The following is an 18,898-nucleotide window of genomic DNA, read 5'->3' as shown; positions in this document are numbered from 1 at the left end:
CCGATGAAACAGTCTTTACACCACTTAAAGCCTGGGATATACTGCACAATTATTGGCTGTCCCAGACAAAAGACTGTCATCGTGAAACAAACTGCAGTGTATTCTGGGCTTCAGACAAACTATCCATTTCGAGAATGAAGCGCGGTTAAAAAATAATGTTTTAATGCACTGCAAACGGCGAAGTTTGTCCGCAAACTGCCATTAGGCTTTTGTTGCTCGTGCCAACTGTTTACAAACACTTCCTCATTCCACTTTTTGCAGTTAGGTCCGCTCGATGCTGGATCGCGTTCTCACCATAAACGAACCGCTCCAGAGTTCATTAAAAAGCGTACCGAGAATACCTCCTTAAGGAGGTCTTTATATTCTCATCTGCCCAAACGTACCGCACCAAGTGAGCTATCGACTCTGGTATGATTTAACCGGCAGGTTGAGAAAGCACCCTAATGTTGCGTTTACACCAGCTGCGGTAGAGGTGGCAAAAACGTGCTATTCGGACGCTTGAACATTTGAGTTCACTTGATTCATCACAGAGTCATCACTTAAAGGCAGCATAGTGCTTAGTCTTGTTGCAGTTTTAACATCAAACGTTGTTTGTCTCTACCTCAAGAGTCTGATGCTTAAAGGATGATCTCTAGATTTGGATGTCTGTTTTGTTTCGTTCTCCAATGGTCTGAGAATGAGAGATCGGGGGTGTCACAGCAAGCAGGAAATGATGGGAAATGAGCTGGCACCAGAGAGGCCACGGTTGGCACCGCACTTGTATTTGAGTTGAAATGAAGCCCTGTGCTCTGGGTCCAACAACAACAACTCGAGAGCAATGCAGCCGGGCTGAATCAGGCTGCCGCAAGTCATCTTCTCTTTGCCAACTCCTTAATATTGCATTATACCAAAAAGTGCAAGATTTTCTCTATAAATGAGCCGCTACATAGATTTTGCTTGGAAAACTCCCCGAACATGCACGTTAAATGAACCCGTAAGAGCTAGAAGTAAAAAATTCCACAAATAGAAATGGGATTGTAATTCTGGTCGAGATACCACTTGATGGTTACGTTTCCTAAATCATTCTTTAGTAACACTTCAAGATCCCTGTACATGGCATATCTGAAACACTTTATGGCCAGCAACTCACTTAAATGGCACACACATCCTCAACTCTGTCCGCATCTTTCGTAAAAAAAAAAGTTTTCACTGAGCTAACATAATCTGCAAGGGATGGATTTAAATGTGCCTTAAAATCTGGCCAAAATCGGGAACATCAACATATTGTTTATAAGAGCATGCATACGGGCCAAAAACTGTTCTGGAACAAAACTTCTGTCTGGCAACGGGATCGGCTTTGGCAATCAGCACTTTGTGTGGACTCACCTTGGCAGGATTTTCCAGCCTGGCAGTGTGTCATGTGGTTGAGGACATTCTTCATGGTCCTGCAGTGTGGCAGCGCGCAAGCTCTCACCTCGCCGTTGGCCTGATCGCGCCGCTGGCACTTGTGGGCGTGGAGCAGCAGTACCAGCTGCTGCTGTATAAGCTTGCGCTTCTCCGGGTCGGCCGTGGGACCCGTCGACACGCCCTGACCCGCCACCATTCCCACCGACACCTGTTGTTGCTGGGGCTGCAGGAGAAATGAAGACGATGTTACAGAGTCTTGCAGTGGACGCCAGTTCAAGTGATGAAGAACAAAGGTGTGAAATAACTCACCATGTTTGGCATGCTGGTGACTGTCGCTCCCTTTAGGTCAGTGGGGAAAGGTGGTAAGCTGTTGGGCATGGCGCCTTTATTCTGTAGCTGAGCATTTACACCGGCCGTGCCCATTTGTTGCCCTCCACCTTGGTACTGACCAAACTGACTATTGCCACCTGCCATGCCCATCTGTAAAGCAAGAGAAAGAGAAGACACCAATGAAGAGGGAATTACACATTAAATGCTACACCAAAAAAGAGAAAGAACATGTAGGCCCTGTTTATAGCATTTTATAGTATTTAGCGTCGTCCACTTGTGATCCCATCGACCAGATGGAAACACAGTAGCATAATGTTTAGTCCTGGGATTAACTATATTTCTACAACATAACGATGTAAATCATTAGTTTCTTGGCTTGTCTCTCAACGCTCAGAGATATGCCTTGAGCCAATAACAACCCTGTAAAGTTTCCCAAAGAAACTTTTCCATGAATCCTATCATGATGCCTTGTAAATATAATCGCTTTGATGTCTCACGCAGATATTTTTGCAAAAGATTCAGCAATGCCAAGCTCTGCAGAAATGGGATATATCCTTTGCCAGCAGCTTGAATCTAAAAATAGACGTAAAAATGACTTCCATAAGTGAAGCAATATTTCTTCACTTATCTATAGCCATACATTACTTCACAGTCTCTGTGCATTTTTATAGATTTTAGGACCTTTTGCTGCCATTGGTCAAGTTGCCAAGTTTAGTAAGTAAATATATAAATATATATAGAGCTCAGACGCAAAACGCACTAAAGGGGATCGCACACCGGCCTCGCAGCTCACCATCGCGCCGCGTTGAGTCGCGTCTAGGACAACTCAGAGGTATTGTAAACCGGAAGTGCACATTAAATAGCGCGAGCTTCGTCAGATAGCGTCTACTTCAAAATGCAATATATACGTTAGCAGCCAATGTTAATCGTTAATGATTTGGGACAAATAGGATGTTATTTAATGTTAAACTATGTGAGTGGCGCTGTGTGGCGCGACAGGGATTTGAGCAACTTCCTGAGTCACAGCTGGGCGGCGCGGACAGGCGCCACCTGGCAGCGCCGGTGTGCGTATACTCATAGAAAACAATGTGTTCGATTTTTTTAGAACAGCGCTGCACGGCCGGTGTGCGATCCCCTTAAGTGCGTTTGATGCGGTGGGCAAGATGGTGCCAGGGGGGCACAGGCCAAAAAAAGTTGGAGAGCGACTGGTCAAGAGCAGGGTTGGGCATTCCTGGTCCTGGATGCCCCTCCCTGTCCTAAACGGTTAGAAAAATGTTTCAGTTTGCTGACATTTCTTATCGTGAATGTTAATCTGCATGTAAATCCCTAATTTTAAAAGAGATGAACCATAACTTCAATGTTGCGATGACATGCGCTTCCTCACTACGGGACTAAAGTGCTGAGGTTTCTGTCAGACAAACACCCTCCCCTCAGTGCTGAACTCCAGCGGCGTGCCAGCCATCCACTCTCCTCTGTTGACATTGCTTCAGCAGACAAGATAAAATAGACCGGTCGAGAGCCACACACACCAGCCTCCCTCTCCCTCGCTCGCCCTTCTCCTCTGCTCATTCATACACACCTCTCACACTCCCATCTGTGCTTACTCATCCAAACACACATTATCTCTCTCGCTCTCTCTCTCTCTCTCTGAGCTGCCAGGACTCTCCCTGCTGGCAGATCCATAGTCATCCCCAGGATTTCCTCATTTCCTCTGTACCACGCATGCGGTTCACAAGCTTTATTTGTTTTTTAAGACTCCACGATTCTTTACATTTATGCATTTGGCAGACAGTTATATTCAAAGCGACTAGCAGTGCATTCGAGGTACATTTTTATCATTATCCATGCTCCCTGGGAATTGAACCCACAACCTTTGCGCTGCTTATGCAATGTTCTACCAACTGTGCTACAAGAACACTTAAACCAGGTAATAGCATTAAAAATGAAAATTAGCACACAATTTTGTGTATAAACAAACGAAAACAATCAGAGTTATATTATTGGCTTCTCCTAGCTGCCAAAAAGAGCATATATGCGCATGCGTCATAAAATTTATTCTAGTGGATTTGTAAAATCTCTTCTGAAGTGAAATGTTAAAATGCGTCTGTGATGTAAACAAATCAACAGCTTTAGATTAAAATATGGCGGCACATTAACAGCATAAAATCTCATTGGTTCTTATGTGTTTTGTGACTGCACGTTTCGTCATGATGCATATGATGACAAGAAAATGGAGGGATAGTTTTAAATGAGAGAGATAGTTTGCCTCAGCTCGCTTGAAACGCATAAAAATGAACAAATACATAAGGATTACTACTTTGTGTTCGGACAGATATGAGAGCAGCGCAGCTGCTCATGACGCGCTGGATTTATAACAAAAAACAAAATGACAGAAACCGAATGCCGCACACTAATCCAATTACCTCGATTATCCTGTTTTTGCAATCGAAATACGATTAATTGCACAGCCCTAACTAGCATGCAGTGCCTCAGACAGTCAATAATGATCAGTGACATGTGTTGCGGGCATTCAAAGAGTTACAGTTCACATTTTACAGTTTCTTGCCAGAATTTAAGATTACATTTTAATATGTTCCTTAAAAACGGCCCCTGGTCTCCTTCCCTGTGTATATCAGAGTAAGCAGCATTTTTATTTCAAGCTTACAGGCTTCCCTATGGAGGGTCTTTGTTTTCAGTATGCTACCGTATTTGCATTTTCTGTATCGGACCCTATCCATTGCGTATGCCATTTTGTCGCGTTGGCAGCCAGCCTCTTCTTGCATGACGTTAAAAGCCCAGGTGTGTGCTTGGCATCAAGCTTCGTTGTGATCATGGCTAGTTTAACTTCTGCACGCTTTTTTCTCCAGCTTTATGCATTTTGTGCATGCGCTAGGATTGTGCTGATAGACGACAGTATTGTGTATCGACGATCGTCAGACATATCGCCAATAGCAGGCTTTCATGACGATAGTTGGCGATGGTTATTATTATGATCAGCATAGTTTCACATTAACATGCGCATTGCGTGCTTTTCCTCGCATTGGTTTCGCTTTGTGCGAATCCTTCTCGCACACACCTGGACTTAATGTGTGCATCATGGACTCTTGCTCGGCCCTGAATGCGAATCCTAGCACCTGAACTTGTAATACGCATGATTCAGGCCTCTTCCTCGCACGTGAGCTTGTAATACTCGCAGCTCTGACATTTCCTTGTACTAGAGAAGGTTGTTAGTGCGCAGAGGGTTAAAACCAGCGAGTGTGTTTTTCCCACTCGTTGGCACGCATTAATTTTTAGAGCGCATGAGCTCTATTGCGCTCATATTAAAGCAACACTATGTAGTTTCCATGTAAAAATGACTTACAGCTCCCCCATGTGGTTGAAAAGCGCAACAGTGCCTGGTATCAGACACTCTTCTGCAGGCAGGGGGAGGGGCGGGGCTGTGTTTCCTACCCTCCACCGCCACTTTCAGAGTGTGCTTGTAGCAGCTAGGAGGCTGCTCAGGTTGCAGCAACAGTACAATTTGTCCAGTTAAAAGTTGTTCTATCACTGAAATAATTTTAGAGACATTATTTAAAGGTAAAAAAAACTACATAGTGTTGCTTTAATACCATCAGTTTTAAGAAGGTTGCGGCCTTCTTAAAAAAAATGATTAAAAAGGAGGTGCTTCTGCTCAAAGTAAAGTACACATGTTGGCTCGTGTGCGCTGAGGATTGGATAAGCCACACAGATGCAGACAAAGTGAGAGAGCTGTGTCACAGAAAGTCACTCCAGGGTCTCTTCTGTGGTGAGAACGTTCAAACGACTGCATGATACTGAGCGGGTTGAATTGCTTCCTGGGGGTATTCAGTTAAACCACAGGCCGAAAAACATTCCCTTCAACACAGACTACACAGACCACCCGTCAAACTATAGTTAACATCAGCTATGCTTTATTACCAACCGGCAACTGCTTTGTGCGTTACTAGTTGCAAACCTTTCACACAACAGGAGTCCAAAACGAACACCTTTCAGGCAAACCAAATGAGAGTATTTGATCAAATTTGAAACATGCAAAGCTATGTTTGCACAACTACACCTGGGGATTTTGAAACCAAAGTGCTACCTGCTGCTTTCGGACAAAATCAGTCAATGATGGATCTATAACAGAGAGGGTTCAGAAAAACAAGCATCGTGCTGGGACATCATCACATTTGCATACAGCACAGATGAGATGTGCGTATGTAGCATGGCACTTTAAATTGACAACTTTTCATTTGCCTCCCCGTCAAGCATAACGCTGTGGTTGCCGTTATCGTAAGCCTTCAAGCAAAATGGCAGATGCCAAATAATGATCATTGTAATTTAACTTATGTGACGCAGACGTGCCTCCAGCGACCTGAGTTAGATTACGACTTGTATTAAATTTACCTCGATAAACAAGCCATAGTAAAGGAAACATGAATCTCACCTTGTTGATGTTGCCAGCCTGCTGGGTGTTGATGCCCATCTGCTGTGCCCCTTGCGTAAGAGTCTCCGCAAGGACACTGCCTGCTGCTCCGGCACCCGCTGCCCCTACCGAAGGTGTCACTTGCATACCGCCACCTTGATACTGCATCCCTGCCGTACCACGGCCGCGGCCTACGGACCCGAGAGTTCCATTCATCACCTGACCCTGCTGAGCGCCTGCGTTCTGTCCCATCATGCCATGCTGCTGGGCGTTGTTAAGCATAGCCTGGTTAAATCCCGTGCCGAGTCCCATGCCAGTAGATCCAGCGTTAGCTCCCTGTGCTCCAGCAGCGCTGCCCGGTTTCTGTGTTTGAGAGGGATGGGAAGGGGAGCCCTGGCCTAAGGAAGCCTTTCCCAGCCCGCCTAGCTGAGCTCCCATTCCCCCCGGCTGCGGACTGGCCGAGTTCAACCCAGAGCTGAGGTTGGTGCTGCTTCCCGGCCGTAGGAGCTCAGAGAGCTGCTTGTGCTTGGCAGCAGCATCTGGTACCATCGGGCCATGAGCGCCTGTTGAACCTCCATTGGAGGGCATGGGCATAAGCCCAAGGTCCCCTCCATTAGGAATCAGCTCGTCGGGAAGATCATTCTCCAGGTCATCCCAGGAAAGTGAGCCCAAGTCTGAAGACAGAAAGAGATAAAAATGTAAATATGTGCACGGTGTAATACGCAAGGAATCTAACAGGTTAGGTGTGCATTTATCAAAAAATAATGCATATCCATTAAACATTTCTCAACCAATCAGAATAAAGCACTCAACACCCCAGTGGTATAAATCAAAATACATGCTACTTATTCCTTTCAGTTGTACCATGAACGCATGAATTTACAACCCATTTAAATATATGAATATGTGAACCGATTAACTGTATATCAAAGTATCGGATAGTTGTGCCATGCTTGATTTAAAAACGAATCAAAACAAGTCTTTGATGGTTGGAGGTTCAAGCACCAAAGTAAGGAATAAAATCAAGCAGTTTGTATGTGCCGTTTATTCATATTACACATTTAATCAAAGCCTTGCTGTGAACATTACATTCTCCAGGCTTACAGCATCCTGAACACCAAAACTTCACAGAAGTAATCCACATGGCTCCAAGGGATTAATAAAGGTCTTTTGCGGGTAATCGATGCAATATTATTCATATTTTAAACTTTATGAACTATAATAACTAGCTTTCAGTAACTCTCAAGAGTCACTGCACAATGTACCCATGGCAACCAACGCTTACCATTATAAAGCTTGGAAGAGCAAGCACATTTACTAAAATAACTAAAAATGTGTTAGTCTGAAAGGTGATAGACATATGTATCTTACTTTGCTTGAGGGCGAATAAATTGTGGGGTAATTTTGCTGGAGTATTGCTTTAAACTAAGCCTACAAACTTGCCGTGTACATTACATTCTCCAGGCATCCTGGACACCAATACTTTAAAGATTCATTAAAAATGAATTAATTTCTAGCCATCTGGTATTTCAGTATGGAGATAAAAGTTACAATTGCAATATACTGGTAGTGTTATTTAAGGCATCTGATATAGCATTTGGACCCAGAAGTGGTGGCATGTGACATAAGATTTAAAGGGGACATATCCTGAAAATCTGATTTTTCCATGTTTAAGTGCTATAATCTAGCTCCCCTTGTGATGTCAGAAGGGGATCTTATAATAATAATAGTACTGCCCCTTAATCGGCACTATCCAACTACGGCACTGAGTTTCAATTTCAACAAACCACCATCATGGCGAATAGTTGTTGCATCTCTGTAGCTCATTTGCATTTTAAAGGACACACCCAAAAACAGCACACCTACAAATTGGTAATTTTAATATGCTATAATAAATGATCTGTGGGGTATTTTGAGCTAAAATTCTCACTCTGGAGGACACCAACGATTTATTTTACAAATCTCATAATATGTCCCCTTTAACAAACGATTACTAGGCAATTGGCAAAATCAACGTAATGTTTACTCAATCAAATCTCTTCCTTGAACTGTCAAGTATTCAGATATCAACATCAGCAATGCAGCCATCCATCTTGCAGGGCTGTCACTTAAATTTAAATGCGGGGTGCACGATTTTTGAAAAACAGGAGTCGGGCCAAGTAAACCAAAACACACTTGTAGCCAATCAGCAGTATGATGTGTCTACTAACCGACATCGTTGCCATGGTTGCGTATGTATGGGGCGATCTATCAAAAGAGGTCCAGATTCTATTGGGGTAGGGGCGTGTTTGTTTAGGTGACTTCAAATGTCAACATTTGTTGATTTTCAGAGATCGTGCACCCCGCCTTTAAATGGCATGGGATGAAATGCATGGTTGAGCCCTCTTCCAAAAAATTTGAATGAGAAAGCTACACCATACAGGATCAAGTCACACATTAAATCAAGTTAGGGGTTTGCATTCTTTCAGATTCATTCTGACACCATCGAAATATTGTTCTAGCAGCTTTGCGGTCTTGAGAAAAACACTCTTTGCCAGTTTTGCAAGTAGCAGTCTAAATCGATACGTTTGCTGAGGCTTGATCTGCAACCGAGTCCGCTAATAGCCCTAATGAATCTACCTTATCTATTAAAACCTGCTAATGCGCTTCTGGGATATGTCTGACAGTTTATATACACGCATACACAAAGCGAAGAGCGCAAGATGTGTTAAAACAGCTTGAGTGGAGAGACAGCGAGAGACTAGCAGCAGCTGTTAGCATGTTTAGCAGTGGAAATGTCACGAACGCAGCAGGAGGGATGCGCGAATTAATAGATTTGATAATGAATTCCATCAATACCTTCAATGAGAAAAACATAAGCTATTAAAGCGTTAAATGCTTTTAACTATCCAAGCATAAAATTGTTCAGTCATAAGTTGATTTTCACGAAAAAGCTATGCCACATTTATTTCTGCTTACTCCTTCATATACTACTCAAAGAAAAATAGTATGCACTACACCTAAATACTTCTTGTTAAATGCTTGTTTCCCAGAGCAGCAGTCTATCTCCAGCCGTTTAGGATGGTTAGGTGTTTTCATTTTTCTTTCTTTTCCTTTCATGTATTCTAGACTGTAATCCTGTTAAGCGCATAGGTCAACTCTTGTTGTGTTTATTTATGCTATATAAATGAATGGAGAGATCATGCCCTTTCCCTCCCCTCCTCATTCTTGCGCTCACAGGGTTTCTGCTCTTTAATGACCCACGTCACCGAGCCAGAATCGTGCACGTGCTTGCTTTCGGATTCAGCTGTCGAGTGCAAAAGCACACGCCTGGAGCCGAGCCAAAATGCAAAGCAGTGTTTTGGTTTGGAAGCACCTTGGAGTCCGGAGTCCCAAAGGGAAGTCGGATTGTACTTTCGGTCTTTCTCTTTCTGTTAGTCCCGTTGGCTCCGAGGAGGAAATATTAATAGTTTTTCCGTGCGGCCGTAGACCACAGCTGTCATTCATTCCCAGCATTTAAAGTATAGCTGGTTCTCTGAATTGGGACAGGTGCACCGAGCCTAGGATTTTATTGGGATGGTGAGGACGCTACAGATATACATGAACAGAAGGTGAGATGCACGTGCCGGAAGGACGTGCCGCGTTTAAAATTTTAAAATGCATCTTAAGTTCTCTGCACTCCACACCATTGCAATGCTCAATTGCATAAAACACATTGACCAAGATTTCACATGTGCATTTGTGCACTGGTTTGAGTATGGTGTGAATTAGGATACAAAATGTAAAAAAAAATTTTGGATTGTAGAAACAAGTCTTAATCCAGTAAGTGTCCTGTTTGCCTATTTTATCCCGATTCACTACAATCTCCGATTTAATTTGGTTGAAGGATTAGTTTGTGCAAAACTTAAAGTGTTGTCATTATTTACTCACCAGAGTCATTCAAACCCACAATGCTTTTCTTTGTTCTTCAGAACAAAGATGTTGATTTTTTAAGTGTTGTTTTGTGTGTTTTTACGCTGGAAGTGGATAGTGACCACCTCTTCGAGCTTCAAAAGGATGCAAAGCATAATTAAATATCTCCACATGACTTGTGCCACATATTCCAAGTATCCTGAAGGCATACATACGGGATTGGTAAAAAACAAACTAAAACAATATATTATTTAATGAATGTTCTGAACTGTGCGGTCATCATCCACTCCGATTGTAAACAACAACAAAAAACACCAGTTTGTGTTTTTTCGTAAGTACAATGAATATTGGGAGGTAAATAACGGGGGGGGGAACCATAACCGTAAATAATAAGGATGCACAAAATATTGTTCAGCATCAACATCGCAGTGTGCGCATCTGCAATAGTCACATCGCAGAACATTTAAAAACTTTTTATGCCATTGCCAGCATAGAGAAATCACAGATTTAACCTAGTGGTTTACCAATTAATATTGTTGCAATTAAATTTTTAATAACATGTAAATGATACGTAAAACCATTACACAACCATGTTCCTCAAGCTGCCATCTCAGAGCTATACAAGAAATGCAAGACAACCAAGCTTTTCAAGTCATCTGGTGAATTCATCCTGTATTTGTAATATATAAAATATCGCAATGTCAATTTCCCACCAATATCTTGCAGGCCTAGTAAATATTAGGGATGGGCACGAGTACTCCATTGCTTGAGTACTCGAACGTGGCATCGATGACCGATCACGAAAACGATGATCATGTGGGTTTATTTATTAATTAATTTTTGTGTTTATGGCGGCATTTGGATGTCTGGTTAGCATTGCAAGCGCCTGTGGTAGTAAAGACTGGGTGCGTGTTTGGCGTTGTGTTGAGCTACGCAGACCGGCGTATGACATTAGTAACGTCACCATGCATGATTGAAAAAAACAAATCCGCACACCCACACAACGGCAACCCGCCGACCCGTTCAATGCTGTGAAGCTGAACACACCTCACATCACTGAGTTACTATGGTTTAAAAGGATGCCGTGATTTTTGGATTCACTTCAGTAGGACGAAAATACAGTCAGTCAGAAGATGCAAAAAGTTCCCTCATATCATCTCATATTTAAACATTAAAAGTCAAGAGATATAAGAGAGCGATACAAGAATATCTTGACTAAGAAAGGTGAGAGGACGACACGAGACAGCTAATCGCTAAAATAATAGCAAAAGCTGCTTAATGTTATGAAGCTTGTGCTTTGGCTGGACCCATTTCAAAGCACGCTGTTATTGTCCACATCCACAACGGGAGGTAAACTTTCTCTCCAGTACATAACTTAGTTTAAGTCTTGTATTTTGTGCAGATATATGCATATTGGTTGTATAATACATTTATGTTGTATATAAGGGTTAATATTATGTAGAGTGTGTCATATAGAAAGCGCATCAGTTTGTGTTTATTAACCCTTTAGTTTCACTTCATCACAAAGCTTTTCCTGGTTTCTTCAAAATTAAGTTTTATTTGAGTGTTTTTAATAAAATATTTTCATTTTCCCCATGACGTATATGTCCCACCCCTTTGATTGTCCCGCCCCCAGTTAATGGAGTACTCGTTTTTCAGACCTATGGATTAATCGAAATAAAAAAATGACAAATGCACATCCCTAGTTAATAATAACAACAACATTTACACTTTTGGCTAAACTATTCATTGAAAAAGCGCCATTAGTCTAGAATTAATTACTTTTAAGTAATTCAACTTCCTATAACTTATACGATTTATTTTGCTATAATTATACAATCAATTTATTCAACTCTATATCCCTATTTGGAGGGAAGATGTTTCTCATGGGAACCTAAGGTATTTTTATCATTTACAGAAGGAAGTCAGTAATTTTATTACCTTCCGAATCCTGGGGTGCGTTTCCCAAACAACGACGTAACTTGCTGCTGAACCACCATAGTACGATGCAAAGTTGGAGAAACAAACTACCTTGTCACGACTGTTCCCTGAAAGCATAGTAACTTTGTCGCACATTTGTCGTTTGAACAATGTTGGTTTACCAACATAGTCGATGATGTCACGTGGGAGGTGAAGTAGTAATTCATCTGGGAAAATCGATTAAATGTCAGATTATTCCTGTAAATAACATATATTACATTGAAGATTTTGTTATTGTGATTTAGTTCTTATTTTCAAGATATTTCATTAATGCGCAAGTTCCCTCTTACGTCACTCCTCCCAGGGATTCCCCAGGGTCTTAAAGCTCGTAGGGCTGCGCACATGCGCAGTTTTCAAATGCAGCGCTTTCATTCTGTTTACAAATTTAAAGACTTAAAATAAAATTTTTATATATTTAGAATGATGGATATAGACTGTACAACATGTTTTTTGCTTATTTTGTTCAAAAGCATGATCAACGTAAGTCTACATATTATAATATCAAGGAACAATGCTTCTAACGACAGGTGAAGAGCTATAATTCAAGCGACACAACTTTGCGATGCAGTTTGCGAATGTGGGCTAGAACGATGGTTTCTGGAAACATGGAACAATGGAACTTGGGACCGGGGAAGATGCTTTTGGGGAAACGCACCCCAGAATGTCAGCGTTTTCTTCGTCCACCTGCGTAAAAATTCCAAGCCAAATTACCTACTATTTTTAGACAAACTCTACATTATTTTCATTTTTGGGTGAACTATGCCTTTAAAGTTGTCTTGGTTCCTAAAGTGACAGTAAACTGCTGGTTTCTGTGTCAGAAATGTTCATTACACCCCAAAAATGTGTGTAGACTACTAACAAACATTTCAGATCATTTATGAGAAACTTGGAAGGTGAACCAAGGTGGTTTGGTTGGTTTTAATGACGGTTGATTTCATTTGGCACGACTGGTCTGTGCTTTGCTATCATTACGGAGTTAATCCTGCAGGCCTGTGCTGTCAAGACTCAAAATGGCACTAAATTACCCCACACAATGGGGCGGTTCGCCCGCCGTGTCGGAATTACTCTAGCGTAACATCTCCTGTCTTGACTTCTGCCCTCATGTTACTGCCGCTGGCGCTTGGCTTCGGTTACACACACACCGTTTTGAAAGGGTGATGGGTTTTAAATGGCTTTAATTTAAAAGACATAAACACACACCACCTCCTACTCCATCAGTCACCCTGGAAGAGTCTCTCTCACGCCTCACTCATCGAGATTCAGCACATCAGAGAAAACCCAAGAAGCCCATAACATAGGCGGACTAGCGTGTTGAGCTACATATGACTTGGATAAAACGCAGCCAAAGCAATTAGAGCGAGACTTTCTTGGCAAACACACGCATTAGCTGTTTTGCCAAAACCGGAACCTGCACACGTTTTTAGCTTTTTGTGTTATGGTTACGGGGAAATATTTGCAAAATCTGGATTTCATTGGTGAATGGTATAAAAAACTCAAAATACCAGACAGCGGGTTAAAACTTTATGAATAACAGCAGCGAGTTAGTTAATAACAGTCTTGCAACCCTGCAACAATTGTTTTAGATATTAAATGAACTTGAATTCTCACAGCACTCATTCAAGGTGAGTAAGGTCAGAAAATTTGCTTGTAGTATTGTTTTTTGATCAGGACAATGTATATTACCATCCACATTAACCTACATCCATACTAGGGCACAGGTAACAACAGTTGATCACAAAACAATGATTGTGTGGGTTTGAAGTTTTTGTGTGGTTTTAAAGTCTGACTGGTTAGCGGTGCAAACACATGGTCCATAGTAAAGACCTGCAGTGCTGCGCAGACATATCAGTGTATGACGACACAGTTTCGTGTCACGTTTGTGTGTGTTTGTCCTTTGGGTTTCCCCACACAACAAGATTTCTGATTGTACATATTCAAGATGATTTGAGATTCAGACTCTCTTAAAAGGGACACTCCACTGTTTTTGAAAATATGCTCATTTTCCAGCTCCCCTAGAGTTAAACTTTTGATTCTTACCGTTTTGGAATCCATTCAGCTGATCTCTGGGTCTAGATGTACCACTTTTAGCATAGCTTAGCAAAATCCATTGAATCGGATTAGACCATTAGCATTGCGCTAAAATATAATAATGGAGTTATAAAGAGTTTAGATATTTTTCCCCATTTAAAACTTAACTCTTTTGTAGTTACATCATGTACTAAGACCAACAAAAAATTTTAAGTTGCCATTTTCTAGGCTGATATTGCTTGGAACTCAATTGAGAACCCAATCAAGGACTTTGCTGCTGTAACATGGCTGCAGGAGGCATAATGATATTACGCAGTGCCTGAAAATAGTCCCCTTGGTTACTTTCAATAGCAGGGGACTACTTTCAGGCGCTGCGTAATATCATTGAGCCTCCTGCAGCCATGTTACAGCAGCAAAGTCCTTGATTATTACGCCAGAATGAGAGTATAGTTCCTAGCCATATCTGCCTAGAAAATCACAACTTTTAGTTTTCCGTCGGTCTTAGTACATGATGTAACTACAGAAGAGTCAAGTTTTAAATAGGAAAAATATCAAAACTCTGGTTATTTTTAAGCGCGATGCTAATGGTCTAATCAGATTCAATTAATTATGCTAAACTATGCTAAAAGTGGTAGCACCAGACCCGGAGATCAGCTGAATGGATTCAAAAACGGTACAAAACAAATGTTTAACTCTAGGGGAGCTGGAAAATTAGCATATTTTCAAAAAAGTAGAGTGTCCCTTTAACCATCTTTAATACATCATATCCTCATCCTAAGATGTGGCTATAAAGACAAGTGCCTACATTGAATATTATTATATAGGAAAATGGTACATACATAATGTCTAGTCATTTAAAGGCACCATAAAAGGTTGGTGAGCAAAACATGATTTGCCAAACACACTAACAATATATATATTTAGAGGTGAATCCATCACTGGCCTTTATCACCGACACTTTCAGTAGTAGTCTGAATGTACGCAAGCAAAATGGATGCTAAAGCAGAAGGGGTCAAAACCGCATTACTTTGTAAACGCATGCGTGCAGAAGCCAGAGAATCAGGTTTCTATGAGTTTTTCATGATTAACCACATAACTGACATTAAACGGTTTACGTCGTACAATTACGCTAGCTACCTTCAGATGTAAATCATGCCAACATGCCAGTAGGTATATTTTCTGTAGGTATATAAAAAGGCTATATTTTCTGTGCAACCAGATTTATGACTCAATAACATCTACACGACCTGTACACGCCAACTGACAGCTTTAAACACATTTGAGTGCTTATTAGCTAAATGCAAACATGTAGCATGCACAGTGCATGGGTCACCAACGCAATTCATGTGGTTAATGGCAGCTGCCTTATACAGTCACATTTAACTAGCCAATGAAAGGCTATGATAGTGACAGAAGTCTCACCATGGCCAACAACCAGCATGTACTCCTTTGAACATGACCTGTGGTCTGTGTGCAAGTTTAAAACTGGTTGCTCAATGGGTAAAGGACTGCATTAGCAGCGCAAAAAGACATGGGTTTGAATCCAGAGACACACACTTATGTGTAGCTTGAATGTACCGAAAGTCACTTTGGATAAAAGCGACAGCCAAATGCATAATACCATGCAGTTACTGATATAATAGAGTAAGGGAGATGTCTATGTTTCTGTAGCTCAGTAGAAGTAGAAGAGAGTCGTAGAGCAAAAGGTTGTGGATTCGATCCCAGGGAACACACATAAGTCCTTTTCCCACAGAGATTACTGATAGTACATGGAAAATGCATTCAGGATCATTTGATTTTTCGTTCATTGACACTGCTAATGATTTTCCGGAATCTGTGCGTGCTTTCACACACATACCGAAAAATCATCTAGAGACATGTGATGTATTTACAGTCCTGGACTTTTTTCCACAGCGTCTAAAGTTTGCTAATTATCTGTGATTTCTTTCTCGAGATACAACGCGCATGCATGTTTGTTTATGACAAGATCATAACTGTGGGTTCACACCAGATGCGAGTTCAACGATTTGCGCGAGTAGATTACATACAAAGTCAATGCAAAGACGCGATCAGACGCGTCCTCGCGTGGGGCATTGCGAATGACGCTATATGGACAGCGCGTTTGCAGCGAAAACACACGCTATTTGCCTCAAGCGCGTCTTCACCCACGTTGAAAATATTCAACTCGAGCGAAAAATTCGCATGACACGAAGTTAAATCCCGAGAGTAATCTAGACCGAGTAACGTGGTGCCCTGCGTTTGGTGTGTACGTAGCATAAGGAGCGCAGGATTGCCCTGTACTGTCATGCTAGTAAATAATCTCAGGTTCTGCACAAGCTCCCTGATCTCTGCTTCAGTCCAGTTTTCTGACTTTTCTCGTCATGAATGTTGATCTGCGTTTAAATCCCTGTGTCAAAGAGCTGAACCATAACTTCTGGTTGCAATGACACTCGCGTCGTCACTTTGGCATTGTTTCTGGGTCTTGTTCACACACACAATGCTTTTTGAGTGTATGTTACGGCAATGTTACTAAGTCCTCTTTCCGGGAGCGATCCCATAACATTTACAGGATGTGACAGAAGCCTCTCTTCCAATTTTATTGGAATTTTCTTTGACCAAAGTGCCGTGTGAATGAGGTTATACTGATTAAATGTATACCTTGTAATGCGCTGCAAGTCCCTTTGGAAAAAAAGCATTTGCCAAAAGCATACATGTAAATGTCCCTTTTAGGTCAGCTTAAAAGGTTATGGGTTCAGTCCCAAGAAAGGAAGGTGCTAATAAAATGTATTTCGTAAATGCATTGAGTTATATGCCAGTGTTAGTTAAAAGGGTAACCATATGCCTAGTGAAAATAGTTTTGCCTCACGCACTGATCAGATGAACGTATCCAAAAGCTCACATGACTCCATCATATCTTGCACCCTAAATCAAAACTTTCACTTTCAAAAACTGACCCGGGACAGTGGCCTTACGAACTATACCAACATAAACAATGTCATGTACGTTTTAGAGAAACTTTTCCATATGCTGATCTGAAATAAGCCTCGGGCACAGACGCGATGCTTTCATAACTAATGCTTTACGAACAAACTGATGCAATACATTTCATCTGTCAGTGTTGCCATTTTGCCAACATGTCAAACGTCGATGCACATACGCAACAAACTTTTAGAGGCAAAACAAACGCTTTATACTTTGCGATGTTAGTTGACGTAATAAGACGGTAAGGTAAAAAAAACACTTACTTAAAAGTTACTGCAAGCTGTACACTGACACACGTCATACCTTAAAAACAAACTACGACAGAGCTTTTCGTAATCATTTCTGCACACCTTTACTCAAGTTTACTACCTAGAAGTGATTCTGGGCAACAAATGACATGCACTCGATGACTATACGTGCTACATAGTGGACAGTTTTAATATAAAAACAGCCATGAAGTAACGTTAACTTACGCACGATCACAACTTAGCATTAAACTGCAACCAGGGAGGCGGGCTGAGTAGTATTTGGCCTCTTTGACAGCTAACTTAACTTACATGAGACTGGGCACGTGAATGAGTGTGTTGTAGTGCTTATAAAGAGTTTATAAAATTCATATTTTGCAGGTTATTATCGGGCCTGCTGGACTTTTACCTGAGGCGTCCTGAGCAGGTGCTGTCAGCTTCGCTCGCTTGGCGTTTGGCGGGCCAACGTCGAGCACATTTTCAGCCATGGCGATGGTCAAAGATTCACTCCTGGATGAATATTTAGGGAGGGGGGGATATGAAGGATCCTTTCGTGAGAAAACAGATGTTACCTTACTTTCGAAAGATGTGGGGAGTGTGGGGCTGCTCGGCGGAGGATTTCTTCAAAAAAGCAGCAACAGCGCCCCGCGTCGCCACCACCATTCACCCCATGATAATCCAACACCCAACACCCACATTATCATCGTTTTATTACCGAGAGAAAACGCCTCCTTTCTGCGAATTCGACATAAAATCCGAATTAAAAAATATCCACAGGAATCCTCGCGCCCGTGCGTCGTTAGATTTGCATCGGCACGCGATCCATTTTCTGACGTCTGTTTTTTTCCGTGCAAAAAACGTTCGGATCCGCGAAGGAATGCACGTTTGCATAAAAATGAGATATTTTTGCAAAAAAGTCCCCTCGGCGCTGTCTGTCCTCCCAAAGCGTCCGGTAAACAATAACTGGTCGGAGCGAGATACGGACGCAAGCGCCGCTCTGAAGGGGAAATCAGATATACGAGGGTTTCGTGGCCGACGAACGCCGATTAATTCCAGGATTTTTCGCCCAAAATTCCTTCGCGGCGATCCAAAGGTGTCATTTTCCGCCGAAATGTGTCGCCAAACCTCGTTTTGGGTGCACCGCGTCCAAAAAGAAAAAATAGTGCCCTATCGAAATCCTGATTCCGAGCCGCGACAAGATGGCGGCTGTTGATTCCTTCGATACAAAAAGTTTTTTCTTTTTCCAGATAGACGGAGCGAGGGGGGAGGGGGAGCGAGCGCGCAATCACGCCCTTACGTCAAACCTGCCGTGAACGCGACTTGCGGCCGCTGGAGGCAGCAGACGATCACAAATATTATAATTTATACTTTTGATTAGTGTGTTATTTTGCATAAAATCGTGTAGTGTTTAAACCCTAACATTACAATGACGTTTTAATGTTTGCTGATTTGATAGTTTGATTTTAAGATTCATAGTTCCAAAAAGTCACTAAAATAGTTATGAAGGTGATTTGTTTTTTGAAGAATACTTCACCCCAAAAATGAAAATTCGGTCATCATTTACTCACCCTCAGTCACTTCCATAGTAGAAAAAAATTAATATTATGGAAGTGAATGGGGCTCATGAACG

General features: G+C 41.8%; 1 protein-coding gene across 5 annotated transcripts in view; it reads right to left on the bottom strand.

Moving 5' to 3' along the window:
* Positions 1–18,489, bottom strand: part of crebbpa (CREB binding protein a) — a 39,884-nt gene extending 21,395 nt beyond the window's left edge. For all 5 annotated transcript variants that reach the window (XM_065259630.1, XM_065259632.1, XM_065259634.1 and 2 more), the window contains exons 1-4: positions 17,678–18,489; positions 6,164–6,816; positions 1,696–1,866; positions 1,366–1,609 (exon numbers count right to left, since the gene is read on the bottom strand). In XM_065259630.1, coding sequence (XP_065115702.1) covers positions 1,366–1,609; positions 1,696–1,866; positions 6,164–6,816; positions 17,678–17,756 — 1,147 coding nt within the window. In that variant the 5' untranslated portion in view covers positions 17,757–18,489. The remainder of the gene's footprint in view (positions 1–1,365; positions 1,610–1,695; positions 1,867–6,163; positions 6,817–17,677) is intronic.
* Between the last annotated feature and the right edge of the window lie 409 nt (positions 18,490–18,898).

Source organism: Paramisgurnus dabryanus, chromosome 24 (genome assembly GCF_030506205.2).
Source record: "Paramisgurnus dabryanus chromosome 24, PD_genome_1.1, whole genome shotgun sequence".
Classification (NCBI taxonomy): Eukaryota; Metazoa; Chordata; class Actinopteri; order Cypriniformes; family Cobitidae; genus Paramisgurnus; species Paramisgurnus dabryanus.
This window is presented reverse-complemented; position numbering and strand designations above follow the sequence as displayed.